Genomic DNA, 21,894 nt, shown 5'->3' on the forward strand with positions numbered 1-21,894 from the left:
AATGGGATGCTTGTCAAAACTCTAATCCTGAATATGCACATCATTGAATATTTTTCAAATAGAAATAGACACACCATCTGATTACATAGGGAATCTTCTCAGCTACATATGAAGTTAGGAATTTGAAAAATACTGAACTAGTTTTGCATCACAGCACAATCTTAATCACGCCCTCAACAATACCAGCAATATATTGCCTTAGGAGATACTTAGTATAAGCAGCCTTACCTTTTGTTCAGGCTGCCCTTTCTTCATGGTATCTCTTGCTAAAAAAGCACCACAAAAATAGGAAGTTAAAAATTCATTTCACTTATGCAACACATTCAGCTAATTCTATCAAGTTTCAATCTTGGGAGAACATTTCAAGAAATAGATTCACCACCACCCCAGTTAATCAGATAGGGAAACATTCACAAGTACAAAGTTTTTCTATAAATAAGGCTAAATAACTCCTATGATCAATACTGCAATCAAAGGTTCAGCAATGTTAATACCTCAAGGCATCAGAGCCTGCATTAACTGTAAAAACTTTCTTTACTAAAAAACAAACAAAAACCAAAAGCCTCCTTTCCCCTCCCGAACAGGCAGCTTATCACCTTTTTGTTAAAAGGACTACAGCTGCCCTCCAAAAAACAGTTCCTGAAGACATAGCAGTGGGAAGATACACAATTCAAATGAAAGAATAACAGCGAACTGTTATAGCCATGTTCTTCATACCTTTGCTGGAATCCTCAACGGCAGCTTTTATTAAAGCCAAAATGTCAATATTGTCACCAATTCTGGCATAGTAAGCACAGTCATGACCAAGGCCATCAGTCAAACTAACATCCGCACCATTTTTGAGCAAAACTTCTACTGCATCCTTGCAGCCGTATTCACAGCCTAACATTAAGGCAGTCCTGAGGACAGGGAGAAAGACTGCATTCAGATACTTGGGTGATCTCACGCTTTAATGGAACAATCACTTGGAGAAATAATCCTTCGTACACTTATGTCTAATCATGGAAACTTGAGTCAAGGAATCTTTCCTCTATCAAGAGAGGAAACAGCTTTAAAAAGTCATTTAGTCAATGTTTAAATATTTGTTAAAAAGCAAGCAAAAACACTGTAATAGCAACATTTTCATGAAACCCAGCATAAACTTACTGCCTTTGAGAGAGTCACCCAGTGTTTTAAAAACTCATGTGAGTTTTGGCTTCCTCTCTATCTAGATACAAATCTCAATAGACACAAACACAAGACAAGAAGTTTAGACAAAGTTAGGAGGGCAAGTGCTAGGGAGCCCTGGCAACGCTTTCCAAACACTTGCCAGCTTCAGAACAGGCAATGCAAGTGCCCATGCTTTGTCCCACAGCAGCCTGACGTCCATTGGCCACCAGACAGTCGTCCTCCAAGAAATAACTGGCAGAAGTAGCAGATACAAAGAGAAAACCCCTCCCTTGCCCCGCCTCCATGAATATAGAAGCAAGCATTTCAAGGCCTTTAGGTCCCTTTGGAGCTCCAATGGGACTCAAGTACTTTTTGACAGAGTACCACTTCTGTCACAATCCATTTTGCATATTGATCCCAAAGAGTGCAAGATGCAGCTTTGGACAGACAAACCCTTAAAGCAATCAACTGCAGTTTCTCTGCTGGCAGTAACAAGCCTGTATGTATTTTAGATGCAAGAACAAGCAATAAAAAGAGGCCACGCTTATCTGCATTATTGAATTGGCACATTACTTCTGAACTAAATCCCAGGGTTTTTTCCACTGAATTTAGCATATTGATTCTGTAGCCTGAAAGCCAAGGGACAGCTTTCTACCCTTTAAATGTCAGCAGGCATTCTGACAACCCTCTGCATGCATTACCTGTTTTGTTTGTCCCTGGCATTAACATCTGCTCCTCTGTCTATCAGAAGCTGACAAACTGTGGGACGACACATCTGAGTGGCCAGCACTAGTGGTGTCCTCCCATCCTGAAGAGAGGAACGGGGAAAGAAATAAGGAAAGGGAGAGAAAGCAAATAAAGCACAAGACCTCCAATAGGGTTTGTACAGGAGAGAGCTATAAGCAGCAACTTACTCCGTCTTTTGAATTTACTGAGGCCCCATGATCACACAGTAGTTGTATGCTAGAGGAACAGTCTGACATAGCTTTCAAGAGAAAAAGAAAGAGCAAGTTATACTGCTGAAAACAGCCTTCGTGAAACCTCAAACACCTCCTTGGGCGTATTCGTTTCACAAAAATTCATGCAACTAAGTTAAAGCATGACAAGGCTCTGTGATTTAGTTCTCGCACAACCAACTCAAAAGCACATGAAGAGAAATCAAACCCTACTGTTCAAAACACTGCATAGCATATGAGGCTTCAGACAGTCCAAAGTAAAGGTATCTTAACCTACTAACATCATTGCTCTAAAACACTGCTCATGATACTTGCTTAAGATTTCACTAGACAGTTTACGAGCATTAGAAAAGACTTTCAGACCTACAACCTCTGCTAAGTCTGTTAACAAGTTTGTTATTGAGGACAAATGTCATGAGAACAGAAAACATTTTCTCCTACTACAGTCACCAAAATTAAAAGAGAAGAATTTGGCCCATCTGAAAATTAATCCATTAACTAAATCTAGATTTCATACTAGTTACCAGAAAAGCAAAACCTTTTACCTGCATCATGAAGAGCGGTTCTTCCTTGAAGATCCACATTCTCCGTTGGACAATTGTACTGTTAAAATAAGTAACCCCCATTATCAGTTAGGATTCAGATTGCACTTACAGAACATTTCATGTTTTGAGGTTTGAATTAAAGTAATAAAAAGTGATTTAAGAAAAAAAAATGTAAGTTTGTAGCTTACAAATATACTGACGTACATGAAAGAAAAAAGCTATGGATACACAAACTTCAGTGTTCTAAACACGTTGATCAAGAGTTGTAGAAGTAAATTAAGACCGTGCAAAGAACATGCACAATTCATCACAGACTTTTCACAAACACTTTCAAATGTTCATTCACTATGGCTAAGATTCTCCACTACTTGTCATTACTCCTTCGCTACCAGTATCACTACTAGTTCTGGCACTCCACAGAAAATGTGCCATTTATATCTGCATGGAAACATGCATCCAAAAAATAGAAGATAAAAGAACCCATTAAAAGTTTAAAAAAAAAAAATCAAATGAGCATAAACTGATCAGGAATAAATGAAGAAAAAAATAAGTATCACACAAACCTAAGACAACCCCCCAATATTGTTTCCTTAATGAAAGATTATGAATATAAATGCCCATCTTTTGAAGAAAACACTGCTCTTGAGCAGACCTTTCAGTGTTCCTAAATGCAAATGTATTCACAAAAGGAGCACTAGTCTTTAAAAAACACTCAACTCCATTTTCTTTAAGAGGTAGAAACTACAACTTGATTTGTTTGTCTATGTGAAGAGAGGAAAAGATGTTAATTTTCTTTATTTTAGCACTCTTTCAGCCACAACCTGTTATTTAATATGAAAAGGTCTTTTCCCCCGACTGTCTTTTTTAAAAAAGAATGTAATTGTTTAAAAAAAGAGAGATGAGTGGCATATCCCAATTTTGAACCAGTATATTTAAGAGCACCTTTTTTCTTCTCAAGAATAAAAACCATAACAGGCAAGTTGTATTCTTCAGTACCTGCAACAGCTTCTGCAAACATAAAGCATGTCCGTATTTTGCAGCTAGGTGCAATGCGTTTCTACCTAAAAAGAGAGATCAACATCAATAGCAGCAATAGCAGCACAAAGCCAAAGTTCTCAAGTTCTGCTGAATGTCAGGGGCATTCACGAACTTACATCGCTGGCCATGACCAGTTTCCTCTAAGTTCAGCAACAGTCACACAGATAATTTTTTTGCCAACCACAGGGAAATCCATGGAAAGGAAGAACACCTATTCTATAGTTTAGCTTAATCCCACTCCAAAATAAAAATCAAGCTGAGAACTTTTGCAAGTTGCACTTGGACATCTGAGGAAGCCTACCTGCAGCATCAGTGGCTGTGATATCAACTCCGTGAATAAGGATGGTGTTCAAGCAATCCAGGTTTCCCTTTGACGCTACAACATGGAATCTAAAAATAGAAATGCCTTGCTTAAGCACAACTGTTTTATAGACAGAAATGGTAATATTAACCAGGAAAGTCAAAGCAAACAGCTGCATACTGAAAGCATTATACAGTACAAATCCAGTTTTGGACAGCATCCAAATCCAGTTAAGAGTTTTGCAGATTTTACTTTAAGGAACAAGATGACTTTTTGGAGAAGTAGTCATTATTTACCTTGAATCAGTGAGCCAGGTGAAAAACCAATACGCTTTCCATTTCTCTAACATTCAAATCTGGCAAAAGCAAGTATTTAAATACTGATCTTCACTTTGAAGTGAAGATTGTTTATAAGAATTTGACATTCTAGCTATCTGGTATTCTAGTTTAGGTGAGGCTAGAATCTAACATGATGTATTACAAAGACGTATATATTAAAAAGAGTTTTTAGAGCAGCAGCAAGATTTAGGAATTGAGTAACTTTCAGTAGCTTCCCAATACCATTATTGGAGTACTGGAAGTTACTTACGCAGATCTCCCTTCCACATCCAGTTTAGTAGGACTGACTCCTTTTTTGGCAAGGATTGATGAAACCTTTTCCACATCGCCCCTTTCAGCTGCTTTCATTAACCTGTCATCATATTTGTTCCAGTCTGTGTTCAGCTGAATAAGAGAATTAGAAAAGCAAGTGAGCTTATGGTACAGTATTGATCTACTAAAGCAACTTCAATAAAAGGCTGAATCATATGCAATTGGCAGGGCGGGGAGGTAAAACAAAAAATATCTTGGTTCACAGATAGAGTTGTACCTGTTAAGACAGAGTTATTTATGTATAACAACACTGTAGTATTTCAATCAGGCTGTTAGCATTGAACGTACAGTGCTCTAAGACAGTCTGGTTAAGTCACTTTGGTCCTAAAGGAGACCTTTAGGATCAAACCTCTTTGGTTTTCCTCATTCTGCTTTGTTCTGTCTAATAGGACTAAAACTAAAGTCACTGTTGTGGTTTAACCCAGCAGGCAGCTAAACACCACACAGCCGCTTGCTCACTCCCGCCCCCCCACACACACACAGTGGGATGGGGGAAAGAATTGGGAAAAAAAAGTAAAATTCATGGGTTGAGATAAAGACAGTTTAATAGGACAGAAAAGGAAGGGAAAATAATAATAATAAACGAATATACAAAATCAGTGATGTACAATGCAATTGCTCACCACCCACCAACCGATGCCCAGCCAGTTCCCGAGCAGCAGTCACCGCCCCCGCACCAACCTCCCCCAGTTTATATACTGAGCATGACATCATACAGTATGGAGTCTCCCTTTGGTCAGTCAAGGTCAGCTGTCCCAGCTGTGTCCCCTCCCAGCTTCTCATGCACCCCCAGCCTGCTCACTGGTGGGGTGGGGTGAGAAGCAGAAGAGACCTTGACTCTGTGTCAGCACTGCTCAGCAGTAACGAAAACATCCCTGTGTTATCAACACTGTTTCCAGCACAAATCCAAAACACAGCCCCATACTAGCTACTCTGAAGGAAATTAACTCTATCCCAGCCAAAACCAGCACAGTTGCACACAGTAGTTCCCTATCCGCATTCTCAAATAAAAAGTTTTCAGACAGTTTCTCATATTAGGGTGTCTTTAGACATCTCCTTCTGGCCCCTCTATCTGCCATGTGAGGCTGTCCAGACAGCTATCTTTTCACTACATCTTTACTTTCTCTTCTCTCATCACGGATACTTCGATCCTGACCAAAAAAATAAGTGTCTCTCCCCCCACAGTGGTGATTAACAAACACAAAAAACTGCTACATAGGGCTGTGATAAACTAAGGACTTCACACAACAAAGGAAGGGCTAGCATATGTACTTGTACACATACACACTTTATAGAGGAGCAACTTGTAATATCTGAAAAACATTGCAGTGTGTCTAGAAGGGACTTCAGAAGTCATGCAGACAGGGAACCCCACACAAGACCAGCTATAGCTCTGTATTGTTTTTCTGGTACTCGTCTAACTCTCAAAAGCACTGAAGGAAAGGGTAGAGTGTCCAAGGAGACATACAGTTCAGTCCTTCATTAATCGTATCAGAGAACATTTTTCCTAATGCCTAGTTATCACATTTTAATCTCTCCACTATGCACATTAAGAACTCCCCCCCCTCCTTTTCTCCGCAGCACCTATATATCTGAAAATCTGTCTCTTCTTAGTCTCATGCCCTTTAGGGAAGGCACATCAACTGTCCTCTCGCATCAACAAGGCAATTGACTAGATTAACTGTATGAAAACCGGAGAGTTTCGTGTTCTTGTTTGGCAGTTGGACTAAATGATCGTTGTAGGTCCCTTCGAACTGAAATAGGCTATTCCATTCTATCGTTACTGTCAATCATTTGAATTGTAACAGTCTAAATAAAACAATCAAGTGTTTCATTTCTATATATTAAATATCTGTCCATGCCTCAAAAATTACAAATTAATAAACAAGATGCAACACAAAGGAACAGAGAAGTGAGGAGCTGCAAGTAACAGAGCCCAAAATACTACTGCTAACAACTTCCAATTTAAGTAATCATCTCCAGTATAAGCTTTTCAGTATTCATAAAAAATGATTTCATAAGGAAGTTGGCAGATAAAACACAGCTGCTACAATTTTCCCCTCTATCAACCCTTATATAGTAAAAGGTACCATACAGAACTCAACAGGTGAGCTTTGAGAGATATTTAAACAGGATAATTATGAAATATGTGATCAACAGCAGACTTCAGTTTTCATGAATTCAGCAACACATGAAATGCATACTAAATTTAGCCCTCTCTAAACCAAGTTCACATTTATCAAGAACAGCTGAGCTTCCCAGCTTTACTGAAAGTTACACTGTTTTTCATGTCCTAACTAAAACTGATGAAAGAACATCAGAAAAGCAAAAAGCAGAGACCCTATTTTCTCCCCACCAACTCATACAAGTTGCTTTTCCTGAAAACATTCTTTCATCCACCCACAGGGGTGCCAAGTTTGACGCTGCTTCCCACCCCACGTAACCGCAGGCTGCTGCCAAGAAGAGCATCCCTCCCCTCCCCAGTCACTCTCCCTCCACTTCATGTGCCTCAGGCCAGGAGGAGCACGCTCACCCTGCAGCTGCCCAACAAGCTGATCCGTAAGAAAATGTCTACAGAGAGAACTGCCATGAAACCAGCTCGCTGACCTGATCTGCCTGCAGCCAGGTTACAAGGAAGGAAAGGCACAGGCACACAGCAGGGGACAGCAGTGGATCTGATACGACACCAGACCGTACCCCAACACTGCACGGTACGAAACCAAATGCTGAAATGCTGCAAGTCAACGTACGTACACACATGACATCAGTACAGAAACATACTTACTAATTCAACTCATTGAATTTGGCCATTATTAAAAATAGATCTGAACCAGCTCCAATAGGTCCCAAGCAGTTTTCAGATTTTAACATCAAATGGATGCGCTAAAAATATGCAAGAGGACACAGCTTTTCCTGACTCTGTCAGACTGTTCAAAGGGTCAAAATTTAGCTAAGTGTGATATTCAAGAGATGAACGTCTATAGAGCTGTAGAAGAAAGAAGTTCAAAGTTTATAGCTTTAAGTTGCCTGCAATTACCAAAGCAATGAAGAGTGCCAAGAAAGTACGAGTCAGTTATAAATAGACCACCATGCATTCAGTCTCAGACATTTGTTACCCCCCACTTTTTCCTTGTTTACTTCAAATTTAGAATTTCAGGCCACAGGCCAAGCATCCCACCCCAAAACACAGAGCTTGTTCTCTTCATTGCTAAACCATCCTTTCTGAATTGCTTTACTCTTTTCAGGAAATTGTGTTCTGGGACAGAAACCTCATGGCCAAGCTGGACACTCATGACTTGATATTCAAGAAGCTTTTAACAGAAGAAAGGCTCATAATGAAGTATTATATTCAAATCTAACTCTACACAGCAAAAGAATTTACTGATAACAGTGAGACATAAGCAGCCTGTAGGTACATGAAGTTACTTATCACTGTGGATCAGAAGTTCCATGCCTCACTGAATAAAGAACATTAAAACTGGTAAACCTAATACTTTCCAAAACAGAGCAGCCAAAGAATAGCTGAAAACATTTTTGTTTCTTTAAGTGAGAAAGCAGCCTGTCAATCCCATATCCTTCATGTTGGGTTCATCACAACACACTCCGCCTCCTTAAAGCGCCAAACACACTACACAGAAGTCTTAGCAGTCTTCATGTGAAAGCAAGAACAACAATAATAGATAAAAACCAAAAGCTACGTACAATCTTCAGGTTAAAAAGACATAGTTACATTCTATCAAGACAGGACTACCTTCTCCTTAAGACTGTCTTGCTAGCAAAGACCGAAATTTTTCAAAATTTAATGTAATAAAGTCTGGAAGATCCACAATGGAGAGAGCCAATGCAAATTAGCCAGTTCTCAAAGTGGTCAGAGCCCAGAGCTGCAGCAAGCAAGGTCTCGCCTTGCACTAGAGCCAGGGTTTGATAGGTAAAAGAGGAGATACAAAGAGAAGAACAAAACCAAAAACCCACTGCCACCACCCTGCATCTGTAGAATGATTTGTATAATGGAGTTGTAATCCTGATTATCTTTATTCCCCATTCTTACGATATAAACAAGATTACAGTAATCAAAGTCTTAGCAATAGCTTATTCCGTACAATACTTGCTAAAAGTGACATGAAGTAATAAAAATAGACAATAAAATTATACCCACTAGTGTTGTCCTGCCAAAGTGCAGTACCAACTGTCAATCGATTAAAACATCCATTAGCTTAAAAGCCAAGTCAGCCTGGTTGGCATAACGAAGTTTTTACAGTGGCAACATTACTGTTCACAGCAAAAGCTGCATGCGTTGCCGGGGGAAGACAGCATTCCTCTGCAGCTTGGCAAAGTTTCCTCAGCTATAAGCTACCTTATTATGCAAGTTTTAGGTTTTATTTTTAAATACCTTAGAAACTATACATACATCAAGCTCTGTTCCCTCTGAATTCTTTTGCATGTGACACATTTCACATCCTTAGAGGAAAGCGATCACATCTTGCATGTTTGCAACTGGGTTCAGATTGCCAAGTTTCATATTTGCAGCTTATACTCGCTAGCACAAACTCACTCAAACGTACAGAAAACCCTTCACCAGCCATTCTTTCCTCCTATTTTGTAAATCTTCTGATTAGCAAGAGCTTTTTTTTAAAATTACTATCATCTTAATATTATCTTTTTTCCCTTTGCTTATAACACTTAGGAAGTGGATACAATTTACTTATGATGTACTAAATCAAATATTGTCAACCAAGCATTTAACATTTAAAGAAAATTCCTCACAGGAAGAGTTGTTAAGAACAGATATAACTCACATTAAAAAGGAACAGTTACAAAACATTTACAGAATTCAATCTTTCACATTTTTGCAGTTGTAAACTACTGCCATTGATATGAAATCTAAGATACCTACTATGTCTTTAGCTGCACAAGAAAACCAAGAAGTCATCATAGAACTTGCAGCTTCTTGCTGCCAGAAGCAATCAGTTTATCTCACATCAAGATACAAACCGCTGCAGCTCACAAAGCACCAAGCCAGAGTTCAAACAGGCTGCTTCAAGAAATGTATTCTCTCCACCACCCTGAATTCATTTTGTTCCATCCTTCACTTAGCTTGGATCCCCAAGTATATTTTCCCCATCTTCAGGATCATCTTCAGACTTCATAACTCTTATAAAAATATGGGCTACCCCCAGCCAGAGGCTGCCTGGCTGGTGAAGCCCTTTGTGGGTCCGGCCGCTGGCTCAGCCCGTCCCTGCCCAGCAATCCCCAAGAAAACCCTCCCGGAGCTTTTGTTTCTGCGTTGCAACAGACTGCCAGAGTGACTCAGACTCACAAGTAAATATTGCCCAGATCTAAAATATCTTGTAAACAATACGTAGACAGTCTCATCAGCCCAGATCTATTTTCTGATAATCCAGTACTTGATAGCCAAGCGATAGAAAGCAATAGCTATTAATACATTCTCCACATGCTCATGCCCTGAGTAACACATTTTAGATTTAATGTTAACTAACAAGACAAGCATGCATGAAACTTTACTACAGTGTTGTTATGTTCTGCAGACATGCAAACACTCACTTTAAAATAACAAACACGTTAGTCAAATTAACTGTCCACTGACATTAATGAAGGTCATACTTATCACCACTAATAACACAGAAGGACTGAAATACTCGCAGGAGTAATTTTTTCCCATTCCACCACACCAAAGCCAAAACCAGACTCATGATCAGACTTCAGACAGTTACAACTGCAGAGCAGATGGAATGCATGATCCTATTTTGACAGAAATGTAACCGATTTTAAATTAGAAAACACACATGCCTCTGCTTTAAAAAAAAAAAATCTCCTTTTACAGTGATGAAACCCATTCTGAATAGAACCTGGTTTCAGCTTACTGCTGCTGCCAGTCTGTCTCCCAACATGTTAAATGAGAGGAGTCACAGAGGCTGTCAAAACATTAAATAGACAGCATAATGATTAACAGCAGGGAAGATGTAGACTCTCACAAGTTTTAAATTTAAATGGAGATCTCTCTCCTGAGTGCCATATTTAGAGGACTAAGTCAACATGACAAGCAATGCACTGTTTTGTCTGCAGAAGAGAAACATGGTGCATAGCCAGAAAAACCACATACACACATACCCTGGAGGACACACACAAGAGACTGCAAATAACTTAATAAATGGGTCTTCTCAGGAAAGGTATTTTTAAAAAAAATCACTCACTCATATTTGCACAAATTCACTCTTTCCCAGTAACTTCTAAACTATTCCACATCACTTGCTGTGAGCACCAGCCCTTTGCCTCGCAGCACTAACGTGTTTCTCAGAAGAACCTTCCAAGACGTCTCTGCAATTAGTGTCCATGTGACAAAGCCAGTCCAAAAAAATGCAGTGACTTGTCATCTCAAGCTATCTTCTGACCAGAACCAAGTCTGTCTCCTCAAGCTAAAAATGGCGGGGGGGGGGGGGGGGAATTACACTTCACAAGTGACACCAACAGCAAAAAAAAAACCCACTTAACTGAAATCAGTTTGGTGAGAAACCATGTAAGTAAGACTATGCCTTCCAGGTGAACACTCTGATTTATTTATCCCAGAGGTTTCACTTGTCTCCATTTTTATCTGCCTGCAGACATTCCTCATGACTTGTGAGCTGCACTCATCCTGCAGTCCCTTTAGGCTGAAGATCCTCCCAAGACAGTCTTGACCACAAGATTTAAGATTGCTAAACCACATTCCCCACTCCTGCCCAGCTCAGACTAAGCACAGACAGTAGTTCTCAGTAAACATAGCTTTCATGGCTCCATCAGCACTGAGCAGCTTTGGTAAACATAGCCGGGCTACAAACTCACACTGATTAAATTGTTCTCCAAGGCAGCTGAATCTCAGAGAGCTTGAAGGGTAGAAACTAATGAAACATGCTTGTGTTGCATTATTTCAGTGTAACCAAAGTTTGGAACCTAATTCAGATTTGGTTTTTCAGAACAAAGATCATCATCAGATACACCAGCAGTGCAGATCTCTGGAGGTGCTAAATTGCCAAACATACCACAGATACTGCCCGTTTTCTGTTAACACAAAGCACTTGTTTTTCCTAAGCTCAGCCTGCCAGGAATTCTTCCCAACTCCAGGTCTCCAGAGATAAGGGAGTATCCCATCTCCACCATCTGGCTAGGATCAAATGCAGTACTTGTTCCTATCAGCTTGTATCTGGTGTGCTCTCAGTTTAAGGGCTTTATATTGAGCAGATACGTTAGGTGTCCGCACACACTCTGTACATCCATCTGGTATTGTAACGCTTCCAGGAGTGGTGCAGAGATATACATACACACCAGCATGCTTAAAAAAAAAGAACATAAACTGAACAAGCACAGAATACTTTTCCAAAAGGTCTCCTAGATTTCAATCAGCGATTTAAACTTCCTGGGCTAGAGGGATTCTACTTACTTGCTTAATAATTCTGAATTAATTGCTCTATTAACTTACCCATTTTTTTCTCGAGTCCAGGTAAGCTTTTAGCATCCTCAACACCCTTTGGGGTAAGGGACTGTACAACTTAACCTACATGTTGCATGAACAATTATCTACTTCTATTCCCTTTGAACCCAAAACCCCTTCCCTTACCAGGTATTTAGCAGATCAGAAGTCAAGCTACTTTACCTATCTGCAGTTCTCATCTTGTAGATATCTTTGGACCATCACATAACACTACTACAGCCTCCTGTGCTGTATGCCGCAACACTCTAAACCAGCACCAATTCAGGCAACAGATAGAGTATCACCACTCTCGGTTGTTTACTGAGTATACAGTATAGTTCAGAGTCAAAGTTTATAGGAGACTCTTTAAAAACTACAGCCTTCGAAAACAAGCCTGTTCCTCATCCGTCATTTAAGTATTTAAAGATGAGAGCAGCAAGAGCATTAATGATGGCCACTAGAGGTATTTACACTCAGGGCATATTTGGTACCCAGACTAATTACGCTCACTTTTCTGAGCAAAGCAAGACAAGATGTTGTAGTTACTGAAGGCAGTGGAAAGGGCACACCGTTGCTGTCAGTGAAAGCCATGGGGTGCTAGCAATAAGGGTAGTTCTGATAGGCTACAAAAAATATATATATTTGTACACTGCTGACAACCTGAGAAGCAACTAGCAAAGTTAATGTTTAAAGTTTATTATTGTTATAGGACATATATTCATCAATAAACATAGCACCATACTTAGGGAATATGAACTTGAAGCTACTGGGCACCTTCCCCCTCTCAACAAAAAAAAGAAAAGCAGTTAAAGTCCCTGAAGCCATGCACAGTATTACTGCACACCCCACCACCCACCCAAGTGTCCCCACTGAGGAACTCTGAGCAAAGAATGTGCTTTATTAGTGATCCCGAGACACAAGAGGAGAGAATAATACTGGGGTTATGGAGGCCCAAACAGGACAGACAAATGAAGATCCCAACCCTGAAGGCCTTTGGAAAGCAATCCATAACCCTTTAATCCCAGCAGCTCTTCTGCTGAGATTTTTTTCAACCCAAATATTCTCCAGAGTGAAATTCTAGCAGCCAGAAGGGAACTTTCAAGACTTTTCATGCCAGCAAAATGCCCACAAGAAGAGATTTCTGGTCACTTGTCTGAGCACAATCCATGAGGTACGAGTCCCATTTGAGAATGTACTGACCTTTTTAAAATGACAATACAGGGCCAGGGGCACAAGAAACACTGGGTTTAATATTGTAGTGAAACAAACTGTAACAAGTTAACTTGTTGCTGAAATAGAAGTATTGCTCAGGAAACTTCCACCTGAACTGGGAATTGCTCATCTGGAGTCTCTAAACACTTTTGCCCACCTAGCTGCAGAAGACCGACTACATAAATAAACAGCATATTTAAATAAAACGTGGACAATCTTTAGTAGTCATCTAACTCACTTCAGAAATAGCAGTTGTAATTCAAAGCAGTTCTTAAACCTTTCAGCCTGAAAGCTGACAAACCTGTGAAAGTGAACACAGCTCCTCATCACTGCTGGGCTAGGCAGATAATCCTATTAATGGAAAAAACCAAACGGGACACATCATCCTCTAATGCCATTAGCGGGTGACATAAGCACATAAAACACACTGAGAGCAAAGAGCTCTGGTAAAACACTGCCATCACCACTTACAGCAAGTGCTCACAAATATATGAATGGTCCTAAAAATTATCTAGACAAAAACACTAAACATCATACTTTTATGGAAATAGTTATAGAACTAACACTGCAGTTTCTGAAGTCTCTGAGGACCATAAGGTAGAACAATTCTTGTCAGAGAAGAGACTGAGAATTATTAATTTTAGGCCCATCTTTGTCACAAAATACTAACTTTTCCAGTTTAGGTCTCATGCAGTTTTCCTGCAAAGAAAGGCAGACACTCACTGACAAAGCAGAGTTACTTGAAAAACGTACGTGTGTCATGCAAGCGGAGCACAGATGAGAAGGGCAGGCTCGGCACATCTATCAGCCCGCGCATTTAATTTTCCTGCTCATTCTACAGAGGTCAGAGTACATTTGTGATCAAGACTAACGACTGAACAGACACACCCTGCGATTTTATACGGCACAAAATGACAACTGCTTTTGAAGTAGTTTGATTTATTTAAAGACTGCACAGACTGACAAAATGATAGGTTAGGCTATTGAAACTATTTTTTAAAGATATTCCCCAGGTGTAGCTTCCCCTATAGTACAGATGCACATCAGCTAATACCCGTCTATCTTGCAGACTTTGGCTTATCTGCAGTTGGCTAGAAAATATTGCAGATACCAGGTTTGGGAAAGTGTTAGCTGAAATGGGGGGAAAAATGGCCTTTTCTATTTATAAGCATATCATGCTTATCAGGATGTGACTGTATTCACATACAAACATTCTGGAGTTTAAAACTGCAGGAGTAAGATGTTCTGTTTAGTCTACATAAGGGAAAAACAGACACAGCTTGAACACAGGGTTCTTGTTTCACCCAGCAGGTTCCCACATGCAGCACATTATGTTATCACCTCATTTACTGCAGTTTCTCCATCTACAGAAAAGGAAAAGTCATTGAATGCTACAGAGTGGGTGAGGCTTAGTCTAAACAGTGATCAAAAATAACAGCCTTCCTAGGACCGCTCTGGTTTTGCGCGGCTCTCAAAATGCTCATGTCAAGAATTCGTATTAACAGTTGTGCTGTTGCATGCCTTGTTTATATGTAACTGCAACCTGTAATCAATATAGGTAATAGTCTCCTTACAAACAGGTTAAAGCAAAACAAACAGTAACCATCTAAAACCTCATCATAAACATTCCTGATTTTACACTATTCTTAAGGCATTTTCCTTCCTACTACAAGTTAGCATATTCCATCAAGATCAAATTATTAAGTATCAAGAAAGTATTCAAATCTACTTCTAGCTATCTATGGGACATGTCAAATAGTCCTCTCAAAACCATTATAAGGGCTCTAAATCTGTGTCAAATAGTACATTTCCATCTGCAAGGAGTGACATGTACCTAACAGCATAGCCAGTTTCTCTCTTCCACATGGCTGGGGTAGGGGGAAAAGCCACCAGCATCAACTACAACAGCACACAAGATACAGTGGAAGTGTCAAAGAACTCTGCATACAGCTCCTGAAGGATGCAAAGTCTGATAAAATAAAAAAACTCAATTTTGTTTTTAAACACAACTTCCTCATTGCCAGCATACAACTCAAGTGCACTTTATTGATAAAACATCCTCAAATTCTCAGCCCTGAGATACAGATCAACTTGGACACTAATAAAAGTGATCAGAACTACTTACGCACTCTGGAAACAAACCAGTGTTTTTGCAGCTGCATTTTAAAACAGTCTGTTAAGTACATTTTATGGTAACAGGGGCCAGACTTACACACATCAAACCACATTACACCCTTTTACGGCAATGAGAACATCACAGCTTTCACCACAAAAATAATGGGGAGCCCTGGAAGCCTGGGTCCTGCTGCAACCCAGCTTTGCCCCCACAAGTGCCCAGCAATTAGTGTGCGCCCAGGAGAAAGTATTTCCCCTTTAAATGGGGAGAAAGCAGGAGCAAGGTCAGAGTCCAGCTGCCTTTGTCTGCCATTAAAAGCATATCACACTGCCTTCCTCAGGACTCGATGCAAACCATTAGTTTGAAATTACAAGCTCTCAGGCAAGGACCGATTGATTTGTGTACTTCCATTTATTAATAACAAAGCATCAGAAAATATTAGGGGGTGATGAAACACGACATGACTGTCATGACGCTTGAGCAGCCTCAAGCACGCATGCACGGAGAAGGGAATACCACGTTATGGTCTGACTCGATCCTGTTCGGTCACCATTAAGTAATGAAAATATGGAGACAATATCAGTCTCAGATGTTATAAGCATTTGCCTGCTAATAAATATTAATATTTAAATACTGACAAAGTACTGCATAAGTTGTATTTGAGCAAGAGGTCAGATGAACTTAAAACAGATAACCAAACAGCCTTATCTGTATAATTATGCCTGCAAACAGCTAAGGATATTTAACTTGCACACAGGCACTCACTACCTCCAATTTTTAAAATAGTTTTAATTGCTACATTCCAAATGATAAAGCATTGATAAACACTCCTTTTTAAGGAGCCTGAAAATTACAATGCATCTGTAAACAGGCTGCACACAAAGCTTTTGCTGAACCACAAATTGCCCATCTTGACAAACCTCATCAACCACAAACACCACACAAAAAAGCACCTAATTCTAGTTAACTAAATGCAAATGAATCACAAAGGTTTTTTTCAAGGAACACACACATTAGCACGGGCCTTAATAAAGCTTCCTGGAACCCAAACATACTCTGAAGAATAACCACAGTCAGTCTAGGACTTGACATTTGACGTTGCTGATTCTTGGCTGCATTGCCTGAAGATGGCATTGTAAAGTCACCTTAGGTTGCACACAACAGACACGAGGGAGGTAGGGGAGAGGGAAGAGTAACTTTGCTCCGGTCAACAGCAGAAATGCTAGAAAAATTCTGCTGATAGGTCATAGCATTGTGGTCAGCGTAGCTGACAAAAACTCTTTGTCTTTGCACAGAGCAGAGTCATGACAAAATGCCATGAAAATCTTGTTTGTTTACAAACTGACGTGTGCCACCAGCAGCACAAGTTTTTTTCTTTTGTTTAAGAAGTTAAAGACAGAAGTGATCTTGAATATTTGGTTAAAACTAGGTTACCAAACATCTTTTTACTTCATTCCCAAAGTTATTCTGTTTTACACACAAAGATATAGTGTTGCTGATTAATTAACAAATTCAGACAAACAGTATCCTCCCATTCCCTTAATAAAAACGGTCAGATGAGAACAAGAGGTGGTACCTCCCCTCTCTGCTGCTGACAGGGCAGCAGTAGTTGTTTAATTGTGTATTGGGTCAACCCACAAAGTTCCACTCCTTACATAGAGGAAAAGTCACCCATTTAACAGAACTGGGCAGTCTCCACAGGAAAAAAGTGTTAACACAACCTTAAACAAGTTCAGCTGTCACTAACTACAGAACTTGTTCAGATATTAATTTAATGACCACAGATCATCATAACAGGGCAAGCGCTCAGATGTCTACTTTTGTTTCTTGCACAACGGTTTCTGCTAATTATATATGATGTTCAGTTTCTCTTAATTAAAAAAAAATCCAACACCACTTTTCCCAGAGGAGAAAGGATTGATAGAAGTTTTCACATGGTTTTACATCTGCTCATTCTCACTACTTGCAGGTGCTCTGGGCTGATCAATGCTGCTGATTTCTGAAGTGCATGCATATCTCACCAGCTCTGTCTTTGATGTCGTATCTTAGGATGCAAACAATTCCAAAGAGATGCAGACCTGCCACTACCCAGTGATACAGCTTCAGCTGTGCTCAAAGCACTACCAAGAATCCCATGTTTCACAGTAAGTAGCCATCCTCTGGCGAGCAGTCCAGAAGCCCCCTTTCCTAAATTCCAGACCTTGTCACGGAGGACAGAAAGGTTAAAACCCCCACATTAATAAGATAATACACCTAAAATTTAACAGAACACTTCCATAGCTATTTCTCAAGTGTTAAAGAAGTAGGCAACCTTTTCCCCCACCCCCCAGAGGCCAACAGCTAGAATCTCACCAGTGAAAGTCGATTAGCAAAGGCCTGAAACAAAAATAACTTTGTAGAACAATAAACCAATCTTTCCCCAACGATCTTAAGAAAAAACAACCAGTGAGCATTTCATATTTGCTTCCTGTACATACAGCTACAGACAGAATTTCTAACTTTACTGGAAGAACACATTTCCTAAACACAAACTAGATCACAAACATACACTTATCAGCCCGTATTTTTAAATCTCAGAAACACTAGCAGCACACACTGCTGCAGTCACCCCAACAGGACTGACTACATTAATTAAAATCTATCTTGTAAATGTTGGTGAATGAAGCATCATCTCTGACTGAAAGTGAGGCCCATGCCCTCAAGGCTTCGTGCTGCACAGAATCTGGTGTTAAAGTTTCCAGCCTACACTACTGCAAATGACAAGCATTTGTCTCACTATTCAGAGCACTGAAGTTACTGAACAGGCTGCTCAGATTATTTTCCAAGCACCATCAGCCAGCTGGAGTTGGCAAAACCAGGTAATTCCATTTTCAGACAAAACATTCTGGATAATTGTGGAATTGGTAATAACTATTATTTTTACTTTCTGCTGGTTTTCATGGCTTCCCTCCATCAAGAGATGGGTAATAAAGCCATTTCCAAAAGATCACCATCAGAAGACAGAGGGCATGTAACTATTACCCTAACCTGGAGGAAAGTTTTCGGAAGCAAGACGAAGGGATTAAGTTTCTCTCCACCCCCCAGGAAACAGCACTGGGTGGGGACAGGAGAGAGGGATGAACTTTCTCAAACAGGCAACTCTTTTTACACTCGTTTCAAGCAGGATTTATAAAGCTCACACTGGCAGGACTCCCACCCACTTCCCTTCCTTCCCCAGCAGTTAGAAACAGAGACCTGGTTTTACCCAAGCATCCCCCCCTTTGGCCTCACTATTAACACCCACCCATGCAGATGAATTTTTTTTTTCCCTCCCATATAGGAGGTTGTAAGTTGGTGTTTGATTAACGAGTGGAGTGATCACATAACCAAAATACATAATAAACAGGGGAAATAAGTATATCATGGGTACAAACCCCAGTTTTTAAAGGATCTCAGTGAAAGTAATTTCCCTTCATACATTTTAGAATAAACTTCAGCTCTTAAAAGTATTAAGACTGCTCAAACCTACTTTGAAAGGAAGGCTTGTTGAGCCTTCACCTATGGAAGTGAAAACATCTTCATGTCTATTCAAAAACAAATACGGATGCTGTAAGCGTTTGCTGAAATTTAATTATTGTAGGCTTACTTTGAAATTGTAACAAACAGTTCTAAAGTATAGGATGACTAGTGAATAACATAAACCAGGGCCAGCCTACACATTACGAATTGTCATAACAGACTTCTGAATCACTCCTTTGCACAGTGAAACGTTCAGCATGGTGAAGCACTTCCACACTGAGCTGTCATTTTGTCAGATGAGTTCAGTCAGCAGTTTACAAGCCTGAATATCTACATATCTTTCAAATGAGCTATTATTTTCAAGTAATAGTTTCAGATCCAAGACAAATGTGCAGGAGTATTTTAAAGATAACGAATATCTTAAAAGACAACTGATAAAAGCGCATCATATTAACCTGCCCTTTCGCTATTCCGTGTAGCCAGCGGCAAGTTTAGCAAATCAGCACAGGAAGACAGCAATAAGCTTAGAAGTGCAACTGCCACAGCAGACTCCCAGGGAAGCATTTACTGAATGGTCACAATTAAAGATGATTTACCACACAAAGCAATTTCCGAATACAGCTTTCTTCAGTTACAAAGACCTCTCTCATCAAAAGTCATCTGTTAACATGTCCTGGTTTCAGCTGGGATAGAGTTAATTTCCTTCCTAGTAGCTGGCACAGTGCTGTGTTTGGGATTTGGGATGAGAACGATGTTGATAACACACCGATGTTTTAGCTGTTGCTAAGCAGTGCTTACACTTTTCAGTCAAGGACTTTTCAGCTTCCCATGCTCTACCAACTGAGAAGGCTGGAGGTGCACAAGAAGCTGGGAGGGGGCACAGCCAGGACAGGTGACCCCAACTGGCCACAGGGACATCCCATCCCATGGGACATCATGCTCAGTACATAAAATGGGGGAAAGCTGGCCAGGGGGGCCGCTGCTCAGGGACTGGCTGGGCATCGGTCAGCAGGTGGTGAGCAACTGCATTGTGCATCACTTGCTTTTATAGTCTTTTATTATTATTTTATTTCAATTATTAAACTGTTTTTATCTCAACCCATGAGTTTTCTCACTTTTACTCTTCCAATTCTCTCCCTCATCCCACCCGGGGGGGGGGGGAGGCGGGCAGAGGGAGTGAGCAAGCAGCTGTGTGGTGCTCAGTTGCCAGCTGCAGTTAAACCACAACATAACAGCAGCCTGAATTTTGGAAGCACAGATAACAAGACACAGACAATTGCACCATCACAAAGGTACCTCATTTCCAGAGGTTGCAACTCCCCCAGGCCCAGTATTCCCAGACCAGATGATCAGAAATCCCAACTGTGTAAAGTCACTAGCCACTTTGAAAGCTTTCTGTCCACTTTCTAAGTAAATCCTCCTTCTGGGCACTGGGATAAGTGCTCAGATTTTGCCACAGAAATTACTAACGTTGAACAAGCTACTGACAATGCCATGCACACGTATCTCAGCAAGCCCCAGGGCAGGTTGCCAGTCGGAGCTCAGCACTGGCTCCCAAGGCTCTTATGGGAAAAAAAAAAAAAGGTGTTAATTTATGCTGGGACCAGAAAGCAAAACTGAAGGCAAAGGTATCATGCAGTTTCATGCTTGTTTTCCAAGCTGTGGTTCATCTAGGGCAGCCTGAACAAGGGGCTGGGTGCCAGGTGTAGTGCATATTCTCATCCCGCATTTCCCCACGCCAGCACTCAGAGATCCTCTCTGTGCTGTGCCTCTGCCCCACGCACAAACCACCCCGGGGGCTCACTGCCTGCCCTTTAAGCCCTCACACTCAAACCCCAAGGGTCCTCCACTCCTCCAGCAGACCCCCAACTCACCGAAGCCCAGCTCCTCCGAGTGCCAAGGCTCCTCATCTGCCCCAGAAAAGCTCACTCCCCACACACTCACCTCTCCCTAAGCTACCCCAGCTCTTCCACGCTCTCTGCCCCCAGCAAAGCCCTGTGCTCTGCCCCCATGCAATGCCCAGCTGCCCGTACCCTTCTACTCCTCTTACCCCAGCTCCCAGGCACCAAACAGAACCACAGCCCTCCTGCTCCCTCCACCCCCCGCAGTCCCCGGACCCCACCCCTCAGCTCCCCAGCCTTACCCCCAAGCCCCCCCCCAGCAGATCCCACCCTCCACCCAGAGCTCCCTGCCCCAGTCCACCTCCCCACAGAGCTGCGTGCCCACCGCCCGCCCGCAGCGCTCAGCCCCACCACTCCATCCCCAGGTAACCCCAGGGGGCTCAGCCCCCAGAGCACCAAAACCCAGCAGCCCCCAACCCCACCTGCCCTCACAGGAGCCCCCGGGCCCTCAGCCCGCCAGCGTGGGCCCCCCACCCCCTTGGGGGGGGGACCTCTCCTTCCCCTCTGTCCCCAGCCCAGCCCTGTCGGCACCCACCGCGCTGCCCCCTATGACCGCTTCGTGCTTCTTCAGGCGGGACTTGAGGCTCTTCATGGCGCGGCCCCGGGCGGGCGGGCGCAGCACCTGCCCCCCGACGCGCACCCGCCGCCACGGCCGGGACAAGTTGACCCCCGCCCGCCGCGGCACCCCTAGCCCGCCGCCCCGCCCACCCGGGAGTCGCAGCCAATCGCCGCCCGCCCGCGCGGGCGCCGCAGCCAATCACCAGACGAAATAGAGGGAGGGACTTCCTCATTTTAAAGGCCGCCGGGGGGGGGGCGGGGGGGGGGGAGCGGCGTGGCGGGGGCGGAGTCTTACCCCGTGAGGAGCCGCCCGCCCGCCCGCCAGGGGGCGCGCCGCGGGCGGGGCAGAGGCACGCGGTGCGCCGCTCTGGCGCCAAGGCAGCCCCTCAGGAGCACCACAGAGAGGGCGGCCGGGCCTTTCTCTGCTGTGGGGCCCGGGACCCGGCCAGGGCTGCCCCGCCGTCTGTGCCTGTCCCCCGGGAAGACACCGCCTCCATCCCTCCGG

The 21,894-nt window shown here is 42.1% G+C and overlaps 1 protein-coding gene and 1 pseudogene across 4 annotated transcripts in view; one reads left to right on the forward strand and one right to left on the reverse strand.

Moving 5' to 3' along the window:
- UACA (uveal autoantigen with coiled-coil domains and ankyrin repeats) overlaps positions 1 to 21,473 on the reverse strand; it is a 100,798-nt gene extending 79,325 nt beyond the window's left edge. For 3 of the 4 annotated variants that reach the window (XR_012996175.1, XR_012996174.1, XM_076348149.1), the window contains exons 1-9: positions 21,367 to 21,473; positions 4,578 to 4,711; positions 3,990 to 4,078; positions 3,647 to 3,711; positions 2,651 to 2,708; positions 2,064 to 2,134; positions 1,851 to 1,957; positions 718 to 899; positions 229 to 266 (exon numbers count right to left, since the gene is read on the reverse strand). Coding sequence is in view for 2 of the 4 variants with exons in the window: in XM_076348149.1 (XP_076204264.1) it covers positions 229 to 266; positions 718 to 899; positions 1,851 to 1,957; positions 2,064 to 2,134; positions 2,651 to 2,708; positions 3,647 to 3,711; positions 3,990 to 4,078; positions 4,578 to 4,711; positions 21,367 to 21,423 (801 nt within the window). In the remaining 2 variants the exon portion in view is untranslated. Of the gene's footprint in view, positions 1 to 228; positions 267 to 717; positions 900 to 1,850; positions 1,958 to 2,063; positions 2,135 to 2,650; positions 2,709 to 3,646; positions 3,712 to 3,989; positions 4,079 to 4,577; positions 4,712 to 9,533; positions 9,877 to 21,366 lie in introns of those variants that run through there. The other variant, XM_076348151.1, reaches the window with a different exon arrangement.
- Positions 11,779 to 11,948, forward strand: LOC143165297 (U2 spliceosomal RNA; annotated as a pseudogene).
- Positions 21,474 to 21,894: the final 421 nt, after the last annotated feature.

This window comes from Aptenodytes patagonicus, chromosome 10 (genome assembly GCF_965638725.1).
Source record: "Aptenodytes patagonicus chromosome 10, bAptPat1.pri.cur, whole genome shotgun sequence".
In the NCBI taxonomy this organism is placed as follows: domain Eukaryota; kingdom Metazoa; phylum Chordata; class Aves; order Sphenisciformes; family Spheniscidae; genus Aptenodytes; species Aptenodytes patagonicus.